The sequence below is a fragment of the Mus pahari genome, chromosome 1 (genome assembly GCF_900095145.1).
Source record: "Mus pahari chromosome 1, PAHARI_EIJ_v1.1, whole genome shotgun sequence".
Lineage (NCBI taxonomy): Eukaryota > Metazoa > Chordata > Mammalia > Rodentia > Muridae > Mus > Mus pahari.
In genome coordinates, this window is record NC_034590.1 from 155,477,179 (window position 1) to 155,496,455 (window position 19,277).

The following is a 19,277-nucleotide window of genomic DNA, read 5'->3' on the forward strand; positions in this document are numbered from 1 at the left end:
GAGGCAGGAGAATTGCTGTGAGGTAGTTTAGCTTCCAGTCTAGGCTAGAGAGAGCTTTTGTCTCAAAAGAAACAAACAAAACCACACATATACCACCACCACCACCACCACCACCACCACCACCACCACCACCACCACCACCACCACCACATCCACCAGCAGCAGCAGCAGCACTGGAAAGGAGACTGATAATACAAACATCCTATCTCCATAATTACTTGGATACTGAACAAGGAACATGTGAACCCAATATAAAGTATAAATATTTGCCAGGCAGTGGTGGTGCACACCTTTAATCCTAGCACTCAGGAGGCAGAGGCAGGAAGATTTCTGAGTTCGAGGCCAGCATGGTCTACAGAGTGAGTTCTAGGATAGCCAGGGCTACAGAGAAACCCTGTCTTGAAAAACAAAAAAAGAACCAAACAAAAAAGTATAAGTATTCAAAGGACATACCTTAAAGCAATAAAAAGCCTCTGTGGCAAAAAATAACAGTAACTCAGTATTACATTCACTAATAATTACTTACACAGGCAATTTTAAGGAGGTGCCAAATTTCTTTCTGCCTCTTTCCCTGCATAAACATGACAGTATTGTCAGCTTCTTTGATGTTACTGAGGGCCACTTCCACCTTGGGGAGTAGATCAATAATCTTCTGCTTGCAGCCCAACAACTTGCTGGAAAGATTGAGTCAGAGTCAGATACTTGTCACACCTCTCAAGGCTGTATAACATATGCCCAACCCAGAGGAAATAAAGCACAACCAGCACACTAGTTAATGGATGATCTCAAAAGCAGTGAATGTAGGAGCTGGACACATAGTGGCTGCATTTCCAGAGGACCTGGGTTCAATTCCCAGTACCGGTCACATCCATCTGTAACTCCAGTTCCACATCTTATGCCCCTTTCTGGCCTCACACACATGGGGCAAACATACAGGAAAAATACCCATACATATAAATAAAACAAAAAGTAATGCATATGTTCAGGGCTTACATATCACCATGTTTTATAAGATACTGACAATTTACCAAAAAGGAGTATTATAATTTTTAAGGAATACAAATTAGGAGGAAATAAAGCAATTTTTTTTTACCTCAGGTGACCAAACAGCTCCTTGAGAACACGGTCCTGACTCTGCACGGTATGCACAATGATCTTCACCATCTCTGTGCTGTCACTGTACGAGTGATCTATAAACGACTTCAGTTAGTAGTTTATATAACCTCTTCTTTGCAGAACATGTCAATTTCCAAACAGGAATTTCCTTAAAGACTCTCAAAAATCTGCAAGTAGTCTACAAAATTTCTCCTTTTGCTGTAGAACACTGTCTTTGAAGTGTGGCACTGCTGTTGTCTTAGCGAGCTTTTAGAAGCTGTGATTACATAGGTAAGGTGAGGTCCACTAACAGTCTGCCATGACACAGAGAGGGGTGCAGGAGGCCTTACCCCTCTTCAAGAACCTAAGAGGTTAGCTCTTGCAGAGAGACAGAAAGAGGAGAGATTTTCTTCAGAAGTGTAGCTCCTGAAGCACCTCTAAGTAATCCTGCTGAAATTCAGATTTGCCAAACACGACCAGGACAAAGTCATGACTTGTCTGTAACTGGTGTACTGTCTGGGGTAAATGGCCTGTTCACATCACCCCATGAAAAACTACAACACAATTTAAATTAACACATGGATTTAAAAAAATTTTCAATTAACTATAAATTCTAAGACGCTGAAGTATAGTTCAATGACAGCTATACAACAAAAAGTAAAGTGACAAGGCTAGGTATAGTTGTCAAGAGCAAGTTGTTGCTCTTCTAGAGGACCCAGATTTGTATCCTAGCACTCATGTCAGGTGGCTCACAAGTGCCTTTAATAACATCTCCAGGAGAATCTGATGCCCTCTTCTGGATTCTGTGGGTACTCCTACACAAATGAATACACCCACATGTACAGACATAAATATTTTCTGAAAAGTAAATTTATGCATGGTTCTATGTTTAATTCTTAGAGACTTATGTTGCCTGTGTTTGAGAGAATAGTCTGGTTGATTTAATCCTTACTAACCCAAATTCCAACACGGATGCAGCCCTTGGCCAAGAGACTAGTTCTCTTACATGATTAACACTGCTTAGCACAGTGGGTGAGTCAGGCTTTCACTGCCCTAACAAGTTGCTGGGAACTTCATGCTAAGCCATCTGTTTACAGCTCAGAAAACTTACATCTGAAAAAGAGCTGACGTCAACCAAATGTGAAGTACTAATAAAAAGGATCAGTAGACACCTGAAATTCAGCTTTTAGTTTGAAAAGAGGTTTGAGGAGGTTGTAGGACTGGACCTCAGAGGAAGGTCAGTGCCTGCCAGGCACACACAGGCTCTGGGCTGGATCCCCACTGCTGCAAGAGGCGGTGGGGGAGAGAAAAGAAAGAAAAAGAAAAAAAATCTGTCCTTTCTTAATTATTCCAGAAACCTCCTCCACAGCTCAGCTTCATTCCCAGAATATCTCCCTCTTCTCTCTCTCTCTCTCTCTCTCTCTCTCTCTCTCTCTCTCTCTCTCTCTCTCTCTCNGCACATTTCTCAGTATGTTTAAAGAATGTTGAAACACACAGAGACACTCTCTCTCTCTCTCTCTCTCTCTCTCTCTCTCTCTCTCTCTCTCTCACACACACACACACACACACACTGAACAGACATAAGGTTCAGAACACCCATGGCCACCAGTAACTCCAGGTCCAGTTATCCAACACTCTCTTCTGGCCTCCGTGGGGCACTGCACACATATGGTGCACAGATACACATACAGGTCAAACACCCACACACAGAAAATAAAAATATAATCTCAACAAAACAAAACAAAACACCCAGTGCACGCATGCTGCTTTTAAAAAAACAATGTAAATATATAAAGTTGCTATATGTTGCTATATGTTTATAATTTTCAAATCTAAAACTTGAAAACTTTATATAAATAATATAAAACTTTTAAAATAAAAAATATATTCTAGAGCACAGGTATCCCTTATTACTTATGTAATCCTTCAAAATAAATACATTTAATTAAAATAAAGGTGTTTTGTGTTTTTGTATCATTTATATATGATAAATATATATCATCTTATTGTTTCCAAAGGATTTTCATAAACAGTTCTCAAATACACTGCCAAAGTGTAATGAGTTAGAAGACTAGGTTTTTACTTGTTTTGCACAAAATGGAATAGAAACATGGAGATGTACTGGAGATTATTAAGTCAGCAAAATACCCAATTTAGAATTCAAGGCTTCTGGTTTCCAACCTACATTCCTCCCAACAACAGTGCTCTGTATTTGGCAGTGTGCAATATAAATTGTTCCCCTAAGAACATGAGCAGTGACCAGTGCTGGTGAAGGCAAGGCTTTTCAGGACAAACTGCTTTTGCATCGACTATCGCTTCTTCTCTTCCCATCCCACCCAGAGCCCATTCTGTTGAATTCTTTCCAAGCTCTCTAGGTTAAGCAGTATTTCTCTCCAACTGTTACACCCTTTTATTAGTGTGTGTGTGTGTGTGTGTGTGTGTGTGTGTTGGGGGAGGGGGTGGAGTGCTATTTCTTCCCCTTTGTTGGGGAGAGAATATATGCAGAGGCTCAAGGTCACCGTCACGTATCATCCTTGCCGGATCTCACCTTACTTGTTGATAAGGTATCTCTCTGAATCTTAAGCTTGCAGTTTCAGCTAGACTGGCTGGCCCCTGAGTGCCAGGAACCCATCTGTCCCTGCTCTCCCAGTACTGGCTGGGACCACAGGGGTATGTTGCCATGCATGTGTTTATGTGAGTGCTGGGAATCTACACTCGGGTTTTTGTCTTATCGGAGCAAGCACTTTACTCATTGATCCAATGCTAAATTCCTTTTTTTTTCCTTTTCTTCTTTTCTCCTCTTCTTTCTTTTCACTTCACTTTTAAAACTTTTCTACTTCAATATCCTTATTACTTTCCTCTTCTAATCTTTTAAGATTTTATAAATTTAAAGCTATTGTGCCACAAATGTTGCAAAAAGAATACCAAAACAGGATCTTACTATGAAAACATTAAAATCTACCCACTTTGTTCAGTCAGGGTGTTTCCTAAACCACCTTTAAACACTGTGACTGAAGAGTCTTACCAGTAGGCCTGTGCTTGAGCTGCTTATAGAGATCAATAGCACGCTGTTCCCTACAAAAAAGAACAAAAACCATCTTTCTGTATGTGCAAGTAATTTAATGATCAATATACACAACTTGAATAAAAAATCATGGCTTGTGATCAGAGAGAAAATCTGAAGTTTCTAATTAGACATTTAGGAAATTCGCCTCAACAGAGGAGTTAGGAGATTATACTTGGACCAAAAGGGAAGAAAATGGGGAAATCATTTGTAATTTAAATATACATTAAACACACACGCAGAGGAGATAACAATCCAGAGAGTTATTTCCCAAACTCCCTATAACTAAGAAATAGCTTCCTTTTAGGATATTCTAAGGGCTGGAGACACGGCTCAGAAAGTAAAGGTGCTTGCAACCTGAGTTCAAGTCCTGGGCCCACCATGGTAGAAGAGGAGAAATATCATCTCACCTTTTTATCCTTTGATCTCTACATGTACAATGTGATGTGCTGCATGTCACCTCTTCCCAACAAAATAAATTAATGTTTTTAAGAAAATCGTATCATAGGAATATATTAGAGGTGAGAAAAGCCCAGCCATAAGTAGGAAGGACAAACAAAATATTATAAAATCAAGACCAACAGCACAGATACATTCTTACAGAGATTCCATCAAATCTCCCTGGCGTCTTCCATAGGGGCTCTTCTGCAGCTCCATGATTTCAGTGTGCAAAGACATAATTTGATCCTCAAGGTAACCAATGACACCAACCTAAAATATGACACAAACCAAGAAAATGACAGGCTTACTACCATATAAAACAAGGCTCGGGTCTAAAAGGTAGAGCATCTGTTGTAGCAGTAGAACTGAATGTATTACTACAAGGTAATTTTGTTAAAGCTTATTTAATGAGACAGCTATATTACATAGCTTAGACTATTCTTTTTTTTTTTTTTTTTTTGGATTTTTGAGACAGGGTTTCTCTGTATAGCTCTGGCTGTCCTGGAACTCACTTTGTAGACCAGGCTAGCCTCAAACTCAGAAATCNGCCTGCCTCTGCCTCCCAAGTGCTGGGATTAAAGGCGTGTGCCACCAAGCCCAGCCCAGCTTAGACTATTCTTTTTTTTTTTTTTTTAAAAGATTTATCTATTTATTATATGTAAGTACACTGTAGCTGTCTTCAGACACTCCAGAAGAGGGCGTCAGATCTCGTTATGGATGGTTGTGAGCTACCATATGGTTGCTGGGATTCGAACTCTTGACCTTCGGAAGAGCAGTCGGGTGCTCTTACCCACTGAGCCATCTCACCAGCCCTAGACTATTCTTGAAGCTGTAATTCTCCTGTCTTACTTTCCTGAGTGATGGGATTACAGTATAAAGCACACTAGACTGGTTAAAGCTATTTTAATAATAATAATAATAATAATAATAATAATAATAATAATAATCTACTAAAATTTTGAGAAATTCATAGGTATATATAATGTATTTTGATATTTACTCCCATTATTCCCCCTAACTCCTCACAGATCTACCCCTCTAGCCCCCCTTGTACCTCTTCCAACTTCATGCCTTTTTTTTTTTTTTTTTAATAATCCACAGGGTCCAATATGTGATGATCATATATACACTAAAGAATGTGAGGCCATGTAGTGGTAGTGCACGCCTTTATTCCCAGCACTTGGGGGGCAGAGGCAGGTGGATTTCTAACTAAGTTCGAGGCCAGCCTGGTCTACAGAGTGAGTTCCAGGACAGCCAGGGCTACACAGAGAAACCCTGTCTTGAAAAACCGAAAAACCAAAAAAAAAAAAAGAATGTTGAGGCCATACAATAGGACATAGTCAAACTACTAGGGACCACAGCCTTAAAGAAAACTGACTCCCCTTCCCATAACTGCTAATTGCTCCTCAGCCATAGTGGGGGTTTATTATGCTTTTGACAGTCTTTCATATAAAAATGCCTTATGGTAGGTGCAACGGTGACACCTTTAATCCCAGCAATCAGGAGGCAGAGGCAAATGTATCTATCTCTGTGAGCCAAAGGTAGCTTGGTCTAGTGAATTCCAGACCAGCTAGGGCTATTCAGTGAGATCTTGTCTCAAAACAAACAACAAACAAACAAACAAACACACTCCTGTTTCTCCCTTCTAACCATAGTCAGCTACTACTAGCATTTGCTTTGGCCTCTGGAGAAGCAAAATAACAGAAGTGCCATTCACAAGACAAACTAAGTGGTCGCTGAAACCACTGCCATTTTGTGTGATATCAGCTCCACAATACCAACTGCCCTACTCACATCCTCAGTGTAAGTATGAACTGGAACCATGGGAAGTGACAGCACAAGGCCATGAGCATACAGGAGAAGAAAGGAATATGCCACCTAGGGAATCATCTACCTATACCTCCCTTAGGAGGTATACGTTCTCTAAACCTATACAGTTTTGAGAATGAAACAGAGTACTATTGATAATTATGAGAAGAAATCAGGTATAAATAGAACTGTCCCATTTAAACTAGATGTGAAGCCATCTTACTTAAACCAGTAAGAAAAATTACTAATGATACATCTCATTACTGATTTCCATTTAATGTTCACAAGCCTATTAGAAAAGACGGCACCCCTAATACACACACACACATATACATATACATACACATATATGGATAGATAGATATAAAATAAAGGAAGCTGGAGTTGGAGTTTAATGAAGCTACCAATGCCTTTGGTTTTATAGCCCATGATAACCTTCCACTCTCTTTTCAAAGCATATACAAGATATTTGTCTAAATTTCAGGAATGAAAATATATATACTTTTTATATGTCAAAATCAAAAATAATTTCTAATGGAGACATTAAATACACAGAATGATTTCAATGATTTTTACCTCAGAATAGTGAATGGCCTTTTCTTCCATTTCTTTCCATGCTTTTAGCATTTTTTCTGAAGCTAAAAAAAGAAAAAAAGATATCTTTAAACATTAGCCTGGCTGTATCTATCAACATCAAAGATACATAATGGGTTGAAAGTGTCTTACCCAAATAGGCATCCTATACTCCTAAGCCCCAATACCTCAGAAGGTAAGTTCACCGGAAATAGTCAATCTATAAAGTTAATCACCTATGTGTATGTACGCACACTGGACTAAGCTAGGCCTTACCACAGTGTGACTCTTTTCCAGTGTCCTTAGAACAGTCTTGGGGAGGAGGGGTACACAGAAACACAAAGGAGAATGCCAGATGACAACTGAAGGGATAAGTCGGAGAACAGTAAGCACGGCTGGTCATCCAGGGAGTTAGGAAATCATCTGATTTTGCAAGTTTTAGGAATCATGGCATTGCTAGCACCTTGATTTTTAGATTTAGCCATGAAATTCTGAGCTTTTACATCTATGCTCTTTTAAGCCACAGAGTTGTTATGGAAGTTCTAGGAGAATAATATATATATATATATTTTTCCCCTCCAAAAAAACTTATCTTAAATCAATACATAAACATGTTTCAGAAAAGTTAAATGTTGGCTAGGAATGTTGCTTAGTAGTTGAGGAGTTGCCTAGTGTACATAAGGCTTTGAGTTTGGCTGCACGTGTTTTCATTCCAGATTGGGAGGCAGAAGCAGAGAGATCTCTGGGAAATCAAGGCCAGCCTGGTCTATGTCATCAATTCCAGGCCACCCAAGACAACATGATAAAGATCTTGTATCAAAAACAACACAAGGGTCTAGGTTCAATTCCCAATACTGTAAAATACATAAAAAGCTATAAAAAGTATAAAAAGGAAGGACTGTCCCCTTTACTCCAAGTGTTCTCACTAATGTGACTGTTACAAGATATAGTCTCTATTCTCTCACAAGATAATCTAATCTATGCATGCTTTCCCCCACAATTTAATTATCACTGTAGTGGTTTCATGACAATGGCCCCCATAGGCTCATATATTTGAATGTTTGATTCCTAGGTGGTGAACTGTTTAAAAATAATTAGGAGGTTCGGCCTTGTTGGAAATTATGTCAGTGAAAGTAGACTTTGAGTTTCAGAAGTCAATGCTAGGCCCAGTCAGCTCTCTCTGCCTGTGGCTCAGATGTAATCGCTCAGCTACTAATCTGGAGCCATGCCTGCCTGCCTGTCTGCCAGTCACCATGCTGGTGATGGGCTCACCCTGTGTAAACAACTCCCAACTAAATGCTTTCTTTTATAAGTTGCCTTGTTCACTACAAGAAAAAAGTAACAAGATAGTCACTGTCAAATATTTGACTGATATGTTAGTATCAGCACAACTGGATCTATTTCACTATGTTAACTAGTATGTTCACTAGTTGTAAGGTATGCAAGTCAAAGATGCTTAATGAGATACTTATGTTTTGTCATTCACAAGAATGCCTATAATATGCAAACAAAGAAATAGCACTGGAAGATAAACATATTCACTAACTGGACACTTCTGGTCACTAACTGGACACTAACTGGATATTCTGAGATATCCATAACTTTGTCAAATACAAATATAAGCAGAACCTACTTCCTTAAAAAAGAGATGTTTCATGAAATCAGCAAATTCAGTTTATTTGAATTTTAACTCTTTATAAATCCATAACACATCTGAGGGAAGATGAGGTTGAGTCAGAAGACTGTGTACAATGAGAAAACAATAGCTTAACCTTCACAGCAGATTGTCAGAAAAAAACATGACCTTGGAAATTGTAATGTATGTATGTATGTATATTTTAAACAGAAAAACAGATTAATAAGATTCTCCTGGCTGTGTTAGTCCATTTGGGTTGCTACACTGGTAGAACAAAACTAGAAAACAAAGGCAAATGTATTCTAGGTGGCAAATATCCATGGAAATTCATTTCTCACAGTGTTGGAAAGTGAGAAGATTTGGCTCCTAGATGGCTGCCTTCTGTGTCCTCTCTTGGCAAAAGGTGCGCAGGAATCTCTCTCATTCTTTTGTTAAAGGAAACGATTCCTCCATGAAGGTCCCTTTGTGACTTAATCATTTCCCAAAGTTCCTACCATTATCTTAAGGATCTTGGTTTCAGTACCCCAATTGGGGGAAGCACACATTTCAGTACAATATTTGTTAAGAAGTCATCTCAGTATAGACTCGGTATGTCTTTCTAAAATAAGACTTAAATTTCATAGTCTTAAGTCTCTTCTGTATTATTCATCTTCTCTAGAGTTACATCATTTTATTACAATTATGAAATAAGTTGCTCAATTAAGGGATTAAATAAACTAACCCTCAAAACAAAAACAGTTTGATGACTTAAGTTATCCTGTGTATTGTTCTGTTGTGAATTTAAGTAACTGGCTATGTGTCAACCAAAGAGCAGATGGTTTTGAAAGACTAGACATTCCTTACAAATACATTACAGCCAGACACTTACATATCCCATAAGTCATCTGCTCACTATATCTCTCCAAGTCAAGCTGAATGCTTTTGCGAAAAAACTCCAATTTAGCTTTGAGTTGCTGTGATGCTGAGATCAAAGTATTCTTCATTTTTGTCAAGTTAGCATTATATCTAAGAAGACTTAACCTAAGCCATAGCAAAACAAAACAAAATTATCAACATTCAGAAACATTGAATAACAATTTGCAAATATACAGTATCCAAACTCCAAAACCTAAATTTCTATTATCAATTCAGAGAATTAGCTGCCCTATGTCCTGCCTGTGGTGTATGTGATAAACAATCTTCTTTAACTGAGATCACTCAGCAACTACTACTTCCAAGTCATTACAGCTGAGTGATTTTACACAATTAATAAGAAATCTAAGTCTGGTTAGAATATTATCAGGGTGACAGCTCAGTGGGTAGACTGCTTGCCTTGCATGCATGAATTATCTCAGTTTAGTACATGGTAGCGTGTGCTTGTAACCCCAGTGCTAAGAGGCTTGGGGGGACACAGATCTTACGAGCTCACTGGCTAGTCAGTCTAACTCAGTGAGCTCAAGGTTTAGTAATAGGTCCTGCCTCAAAACTTAGGTGGGAAAACACTAAAGGAAAGATACCCAACATCAACCTCTGGCTTCCACATGTATACCCATTCACATGCACATAAACACATTGTGTTTTTTTTTTTTTTAATTAATGCTCAATATTTTAGCTTTGTACATAGTCCTGCTCAATGAAACCTGGCAAGAATAATTCTTGAGTACATGATACACATGGCATTATGCTTCAAAACCAATCCACTTACATTGCTGCTCTTTGTCCCTGAAAGAGCCTGCTGTAGTCTTCCTTTAGACCAGATACATAGTGCACTGCTTCAGCCCATACTTTCCGCAGCTGTATGATTGGCAGTTGTATTTTGCTGTCTTGTACTGTAAGTAAGATGGTATTAAGGGAGGTAAGCTACTTCCAAGGACATTATATTTCATTCTTTGTGAGTCCCTTTCCAAATATTAATCCCATAGATGCTAAAAAGAATTTACTGCCTGACTAGCTGTAAGGGCTGTATGACTGACATAACTGCTTCTCTCAAGGAACTGGAGATTATTCCTGTACATCTTTATTTTAACCTTGCTTCTTTCCAGTCAAGAATATGCCTTCTGTCTCTACTAATCCAAATTCTATACTTCTTCCAAGCTTTAAACCAAATTCCATCTCCTCCATAGTCCACCAGTTTTTTCTGGTTCTGAAAAACAGCTATTATCTCCTAAACCACCAGCTCTGCTTCAGAGGATACGCTGTGTGTAAAGATCTGAACACATAAAATAAAGGAACAATTAGAGAGTAGGCTTACCAGTGGCTTTCATTCTCCTCTCGATGGAGCCCTAGCCTCGGGAAGGGAGGTCTTCTACATGAAGGAGCTATGGTGATTTAAATCTACCTTCACACCTCCCAAACTACATTAAATCCATGTCAACCATATATAGAAACCACAGATGCTGATACTAAACAAAAACATTAAAAGATCATATCTACTAATCATGTGATTTCAAGATTAAAGTTCAGCTACTAACTGGACTCTACTTACCAATATAATTTACACAATCAGATAAACTTCTGGATGCAAATGGTCCTTCATATACAGTCTTACTTTTATCAAACAAATAAACCATGTAGCTATCACAGCCTCTCTAAAAAAGAAACAAACCAAAATTTGAAGATTCTTGAAAACTCAAGGTTTTATAAATCTTTAAGCACCAGATTTCCTTCTTTGAAATGCAATGAACAAAGTCAGTGTGTATTCACATATACTTTATAGACTCAGAGCCCAAGGTTTAATTTAGGGGAAAAAAAGATATATTGGCCAAAATGAAAAATAATCACCAGACCCAAAAAGAACAAATACAGAAGGTGTGGAAAGCGGGTAATGGAATTTATGTGACGACGAAGCAGGAGGGGGAGTGTTTGGGGAGAGGAAGGCCAGCAAAAGAAGGGCAAGATGGATGAGGGAGGTATAAGAAAAAAATGTGATAAATAAATGAACATTAAAATGCTATAACAAACACCATCATTGTTTGCTAAAAGTTAAGAAAAACAGAAAATACTAAGTTTTTCTAGTTTTAGCAATTAAGAGAGAAAAAAAACCAACAAAAAACAAATACAAAAGGCTATACATCCACAGAATAGCACACTATGTGTAGTAATCAACAGGCAAAGATTAGGAGCACAGTAACCACAGCACAGGACAGGGTGAGGAGACCAGCCTGGGCTACACAGAAAGTCTGTTTTTCAAAAAGGCAAACACACTGTACCACTGATAAAGCTCAATATATAATGCTAGTTGGGAAAAGAGTTCCATCAGTAATGTTATATAAGCATGGAGACCAGAGTATGATTCCCCAGAACCTATGTTTTTAAAAAAAAGTTGGGTATGGTGGTTCCACCAGTTTAGCCTTATCAGTAAGTTGCAGCCAATTAGAGAACTTGATTGTTGTTGAGGAATGGCACCGAGGTTGACCTTTGTCCTCTACAGGACATATGTATATGTAGACTCTCATAAACATATATACCCACACACATACAGGCATGCAAATCTACAGAGGCAGAAAGTAGATTAATGAGATGGGTAGAATGGAAATCTAAAAGGTAATGGACATGAGGAATAGAAATATTTTTATACTGATTTAAATTTATTTTTATTAAGTCTATGAGTTATAATTGAGATGGGTATATTATATATACATCTATAATATAAGAAGAAACAAAATACAAGTTACAGGAAAACTTTTTCGAGACATAGTCTCTTCACATAGCCCAGGCTGGCCTCAAACCTACTATACAGACCAGACTGGCTTGGACTCACAGGGCTCTCTACCTGCCAAATGCTGAGAATCAAACGCATGTACCACAGCACTTTTAATGTGGGTACATCACTTTTTGTTTGTTTGTTTGTTTTGAGACAGGGTTTTTCTGTGTATCCCTGGCTGTCCTGGAACTCACTCTGTAGACCAAGCTGGCCTAGAACTCAGAAATCTGCCTGCCTCTGCCTCCCAAGTGCTGGGATTAAAGGCATGCACTACCACTGCCTAGCCATGTGCATCACATTTGTATTCTCCGTTTCTACAGGACTTAAGGATAACTACAGTCTATATTTATATTTTAATATAAGTAAAGGAAAAGAAGTTTGCAAGTTCCAATACACAGAAATAGAATAGCCAAGGGAATGAACTGTTTCTCTTAGAATTTAATCACTGCATAATATGCACATGTATTGAATAACTATAGCATCATCCACAACTAAATACACTAGTCAACTAAAAACAAAGAAGCCCTGGACAGGTAGCCTAGGCCTGTGATTTCAGTTTTATGAGGCAAAACCCTGATCCCCAGCTCCCCCCAAGCCCTCACAAAGAACTTACCACTCCATCTAGAACACACTGAGAGGCTGGTTTCCGAGGATCCAGAGAAATCCCTGTCTCTGACAGAAGTTCCTGAGAACCTGTATTTATTCCTGTTTCACGCTCAATTCGAGACTGTAGTGAATGAAGACTTTCATCACATGGTAACAGAAAAGAAATGATTTTTGCAGAAGTCATATTTAGGATGTGCACTATCTGTATAAATACAAAAAACAACAACATGTTTATTGACCATTTATCACATAAACAATTCCCTGAAAGATTACCAAGGGGGGGAATCTAAGCACAGGAATTATTTCAGTACTAGATAAGGCTCGCTCCTTCTCCAAAGCAATAAAACCTTCTATACTTACAAAATGACACTTTATGAGAGCCAGGCTCAGATCTGTTTTTCTAAACAACAATATGAGGTTGTAGTTTTGGTGTTTTTATTTGTTTGTTTGTTTGACTGGTTGGTTATTGGACTTGGGGGGGGGGCGGAGGTGCATTTTGGCTTAATGATACAGGGTTTATCCATATAATCCTGGCTATCCTGGAACTCACTCTGTAAACCAGGCTGGCATCAAACTCAGAAATCCTCCTGCCTTTGCCTCCCTGTGCTGGGATCAAAGGCATGTACCACCAAGCCCAGCCAAAAATTAGTTTTACCAAATAAATTTCAAAGTTCTAGTTCAAAATGCACACACAAAAAAAAACCCCACAGAAATTTTAGTTTAAAACTTTTATTTCAAGAATCATTATCCCAGACCTAGAAGGAAATCCTCCCTTTTATGAAGTATTTCAGAAATAAAACCCACAGAGTGAAGAGCTTTCACATGACATCCCTGCACTTAGAGCCTCTGATCCCTTCAGCAAAGGCTTCTCACCCACAGATGAGTGGTAGAGCTTGGATACGAACTCTTAACTACCTCATGTTGCCTCAAGAAACAATCATCTAACCCAAGAGATGCTTCTCTTTCAACAGGAAAAAGTATTATTATTATTCTCTTCATGCAACCAAATTCTGGGGTGGTGATCTGCCTAAGGCCCAAAGCTGGACAAGAAAACAGTCTCATGTCCACTTAATGGCACAGTGAGAGAAAAAGATCGGGATTTTGGATTAATGGTACTAGAAAAAACCTATACGTACATACATACGTACGTACATACGGCTGAAGAGACTGCCTAAGAATGAAAAAGTATTTCAGCTAATGTCATCCCCATTGGATCTTGGTAGCACACCCCTTTAATTCTGGCACCCAGAAGGCAAAGGCAGACAGATGGCCTGGAACATGGTATGCAGACCAGCAGACCAGCAGACCAGACTGACTTTGAACTCAGAGACCTTGTGGCCTCTGCCTTCTGGAGTTACATGTGGTTTGTCAGCTCTCTGATGTAGACGCTGAGAACAGATTTTGGGTCTGCTGTAAGAGTGACACACATTCTCTAACAGCTGAGCTCTCTCTCCAGCACCTGAAGCATAAACTGTTTTAGACTCTCTAAAGTGTTTTCTTTCTTAAAGAAAAATATTTCAACAACTATTTTGTTGCTATGAAATCAGACAGCATATGCCTTCCTGGTACAGTATATCTAAAAATACATTAGAAAAGTGTCCAATAACATTAAACTGCTTTGTAGCTCATGCTTCTGTATTTTTACTCATTGTATGCCCTGCCTATAAATCTCTCCTACTCTTCTGTATCCCTATTAACACTAATTCTACAAAATTTACTCCTAGTTCCAGCCTAGGAAGTATGCTTAAAACCTCCACAATTTCCTTACTTATCTTATGTAGCCCTGGCTGGTCTGGAACTTGCCATGTAGACCTGCAGAACAGATTGACTTGGAACTCACATCTGTCCGCCTCTGTCAGCCTCCTAAGATTGATACTTTGAAAAAGGTATCCATTTACTCAAAATAAAGAGAAGGTTTGCTAAGATTCACCGACAGGACAATAGTGGTGCTGTAAACCAGAAGCTTACGAACCACAAATAACAAGAGACACCTTCTCCATACTCTACAGCAAAGGCTGCAGACTCCTTCAGAGAAGGGAAGGGGACGAGAGCAGGCACCGTGCTGATGTTGAAGTCATAGCAAAACACTCATAAATAAAATAAAATAAGTAAGTCAGCTGGGTGTGGTGGTGCACACCCTCAATCCCAGCACATGGGAGGCAGGCAGATCTCTGAGTTGGAGGCCAGCCTTCTCTACAAAGCAAGTCCAGGGCAGCCAGAGCTACAGAGAGAAACCCTGTCTCAAAAAACAACTAAAACAAAACAAAACTAGAAAACAGAGACAAAAAAATGTAAGCCTAAGAATAACTATTTTAAAAAGCAGGGGTGATACTTTGATTCGTGTAAGTTGGGTGGTGGGGAGGGATTGGTGCGGACAACTAAATATTTTTAAAAACAACATAGAAATAAGAGGCTAAGTTCTGCACTGCTTACACACTAAGGAATGATTTTTCTTTGGCACAGTACAAGAGAACCGAGCTGAGAAGCCAGTATCTGGCTAGGCATGGTGGTGCAGGCCTTTAATCACAGCACTAGGAAGGCAAAGGCAGGTAGATCTCTGAGTTCAAGCTATCCTGGCCTACAGTCAATTCCAGGACAGCCAGGGCTACATAGAGAAATGATCTAGAAAAACAAAAACAGAAGGCAGATCTTTTCAGTGTCAGCTAAGAATAGTAACAATATGCCCTCAAAATCCTACTTTGAGCTGATGTCAAGATTGGACTTTACACATTTATGAGTTCTCAATCCAATTTTAAAAGTCTGACTATGGGCTCAGCTCCTTAAACTGTGGGTTATGACCCCACATATAGGAGCACATAACATATAGGAATGTCCAGGTCACAAAGAATTTGGTATGGGCTGGAGAGATGGCTCAGTGGTTAAGAGCACCGACTGCTCTTCCGAAGATCCTGAGTTCAAAGCCCAGCAACCACATGGTGGCTCACAACCATCCGTAATGAGATCTGATGTCCTCTTCTGCTGCATCTGAAGACAGCTACAGTGTACTTACATATAATAATAAATAAATCTTTAAAAAAAAAAAAAAGAATTTGGTATAATAAATATACACTTCCGAATGCACAACAACTGTTAGTACAAAATCACATCACAGCATTCGCAGCAGTACCCGTTAGTATCCCACTGTGTGATGTTACTGGAGCCTTAAAAACATGCAGTTTACACTGTGCCCGCCTTCCCTTGACAGGAAGCCAATGACTGCTTCTTGGAATATGTAAGTTGAGATCTTAGATGACTGCATGCTATGGACTGTAGCATCTTTTACTGTACATATAATCTTCTGTTCTTATAAAAGCATAGTGGTTTAATTAGAGAAAACAAAGATTTTTAATATTTTCCTACTAATATTCTTAATCAAGTAAGTATCAGATTATTATGTTTAGATTGTATTTACTGTAAACTTTTGATTTTTAAAATTTTTTTAAAAATTATTAAATGAATTTTGGCTTGGGATTAGACCAGAATTTCCAGTTTCTGCAATGTTCCTCAATATGTGCCTGTCACTTTGTACTGAATACTTATGTGAAGAAGCATTTTCAGCAATGACCATAATAAAATCAAGGCATCAATCAACTCTACTCTCCTGTAGTATCAAATACTCAGCTAAAACTCTTTATATAAAAATAAACACATCCGGGCTGGTGAAATGGCTCAGTGGGTAAGAGCACCCGATTGCTCTTCCGAAGGTCCGGAGTTCAAATCCCAGCAACCACATGGTGGCTCATAACCATCTGTAACAAGATCTGACGCACTCTTCTGGAGTGTCTGAANACAGCTACAGAGTAATTACATATAATAAATAAATAAATCTTAAAAAAATATTAAAAAAAAACCACATCCATTTCATTAATATGTATATTTTTTCACATTTAATAAAAGGTAAAAGTATATATGCATATCAAAGAAACATTTTAAAATAAAATTCCTTTTGAGGAAATGTCTGATTTCATATGTGCTGTATATACCTATATTTTCTAGCCAGGAAAAAATTTCTCAGACAAAATGTAAAACTACCTATACCTCTCATTCATATCCATAAGTATATACTAAAAACTTGATACATGCCCTCTCAGTACTGAATGCCAGTATATACAACTAGTAATAATACAAATTAATCAGTAAATCATTATAAATTATTTATTTATTGTGTAAATATATATAATTTATTTTAATATATTTATATTTTTGTTATAAATTTCATATATGCTCTATAATATATAATAAACACAATAATTTGTTCAGGTAGGTACATATTATACACATTTTATAAATGTAATATATTTTATATACTTATATATAGAAATGTATATTTCTATATATAAATGAATATAATATATAAAATATAATATATAATACAGAAATATATAAATAAAATAAATATATGAATATATTATATAAATAATAAAACAAAAATCAATAAAAATCTAAGTAAAAAGTTACAAATAAAAGTTGAGGAAAAAAAAAAAAAAAGTTGAGAAATGGGGCTCAGTGGGTAAGAGCACCCGACTGCTCTTCTGAAGGTCTGGAGTTCAAATCCCAGCAACCACATGGTGGCTCATAACCATCNGTAANNAGATCTGACGCCCTCTTCTGGAATGTCTGAAGACAGCTACAGTGTACTTACATATAATAAATAAATAAATCTTTAAAAAAAAAAAAGTTGAGAAATACTCAGAGAACACAGAAAACATTAAGTGACTAATTGTGTGACAGAGACCACCTAAGGAAAAAGTAACTGAAGATACACTAGTCAGCATAGGTGAGATGTGCAAAGTGCAGATCGTCCTGGGCAGGTTAGCAGTGACAAAGCACAACTGAAGACACAGGATTTGATGACATGAGCAGCAGTGGATGACAAGACAATCCTGACTGAGGAGGGAGAAGCTAAGAGATGCAGGGACAAGTTATGTGCTGGCTACAAGCAGACTGGTTTAAATGTAACTTGCCAAGCAAAAGGAAAATGTGTTAGTTTCTTGAACACAGAAGTAAAAAGGCATTTTCAGAAGAGGCAGTCCATGTTGTACTGACTGCAAGTTATACCACAAGATACATATGTGAGCAAAGTAGGAGCCTTCCTCACCAATCCAAACCCAGTACAATTAAATCCAAGAAATGAAGTGGTAATGGCACCAACCAACGTCAGAAGGGGAAACCCAGGAAGTTTAATCCAGCAGCACTGCTGCTCTGGCAAGGGATCACATACAAACACACAATTCTAGGTCTCTGTGATCCAGCTAGAATGCAGACATGCTGGATTACAGTATGATCTGACTGGAATACAGACATGCCCTTAGTGTACACACCTTAAATCCCTAAAGATTAGAAAGTTAGTTTGTAGATAGTAGCAGTCATCTTGGAAAGTGACATCTAATATAGTAGCAGACAAAGTGATGAATCAGAGAGAGATTTGACAGAATGAGTCAGAGACAGGGTATGTCCATGTCTCACGAAAACAGACAGAAAAGAGAGGGAGAGAGCAAGAGGAGGCAGTTTTACTTGGCGCTATTCTACAAAGACAGGTTGCAGGTAAAAACAGAGTGAGCCAGAGAATAAGAAGGCAGAAGATTAGAACAGATTGCCAGAGCTAGTTTGAGGCCAACCAGAACAATTTAGTCAGAAGCAGAAAGAAGCCAGTTTGAATCAGTCAGCTTGGAGAAGCATTTGGGCTTGAACAGTTAAGTTCAACCAGCAAGCCAGAGTTCAGAAACAGTCAGAAAGGGTGAGTTTTTTAGCATTAAGCCTCTGAAACAACAATTATACTTGGCAAATAAAAGTTACTTTTACACACCTGAAAAACCTGGCTAAAGAAAAATTATCCACTTTAAGGATACAATATTCATTTTTAAATGGACACCAAGATAGCTAAAATAAATTTATGCTCATTTTCAACGTGTTAATGCAGTTATTCTAAAATGCAGCCCATTAAAACTGACCTTTAAATTGAGAATGTGATCCATTAATACAAAACATCTTGGCTGCTTCAAAGTAAGATCAATAGGTCCCCCTCTCTGTTGTGGGTCCCAATTCAGCATCAATTGTAGCCAGCTTTCCATTGGCTCTACTATTAAACTGAAAAATTAATAAAAAAAAAAAACAAAACCATGTGAATAGCTTTATGTTCCAAATAAATGGTTGTCCATTGTCTTGCCATGACTTATCAGTATCAGTTTATATCTTAACTTTCAAATAATTCGTGTAATGACAAGAAACAAAATTTCTTCCACAAAAAAACCAGCCACAATCCCTGAATCACTTTGTGACTGGCAAATCCAAAAATGAGCCCAACACTTAATCTTCAGGGAAGCCATTTCATTCCTTGTTCCTTGGGTTTTCTTAGCTTCTAAGGTAATCCG

General features: G+C 38.1%; 1 protein-coding gene across 1 annotated transcript in view; it reads right to left on the bottom strand.

The window, feature by feature from the left end:
* Nucleotides 1-19,277, bottom strand: part of Chuk (component of inhibitor of nuclear factor kappa B kinase complex) — a 35,315-nt gene that overhangs the window by 5,030 nt on the left and 11,008 nt on the right. The window contains exons 9-18 of the mRNA XM_021216299.2: nt 18,858-18,993; nt 12,914-13,108; nt 11,083-11,185; nt 10,303-10,426; nt 9,487-9,638; nt 6,986-7,047; nt 4,761-4,870; nt 4,121-4,170; nt 1,094-1,190; nt 527-674 (exon numbers count right to left, since the gene is read on the bottom strand). Of these exons, the coding sequence (XP_021071958.1) occupies nt 527-674; nt 1,094-1,190; nt 4,121-4,170; nt 4,761-4,870; nt 6,986-7,047; nt 9,487-9,638; nt 10,303-10,426; nt 11,083-11,185; nt 12,914-13,108; nt 18,858-18,993 (1,177 nt within the window). The remainder of the gene's footprint in view (nt 1-526; nt 675-1,093; nt 1,191-4,120; nt 4,171-4,760; nt 4,871-6,985; nt 7,048-9,486; nt 9,639-10,302; nt 10,427-11,082; nt 11,186-12,913; nt 13,109-18,857; nt 18,994-19,277) is intronic.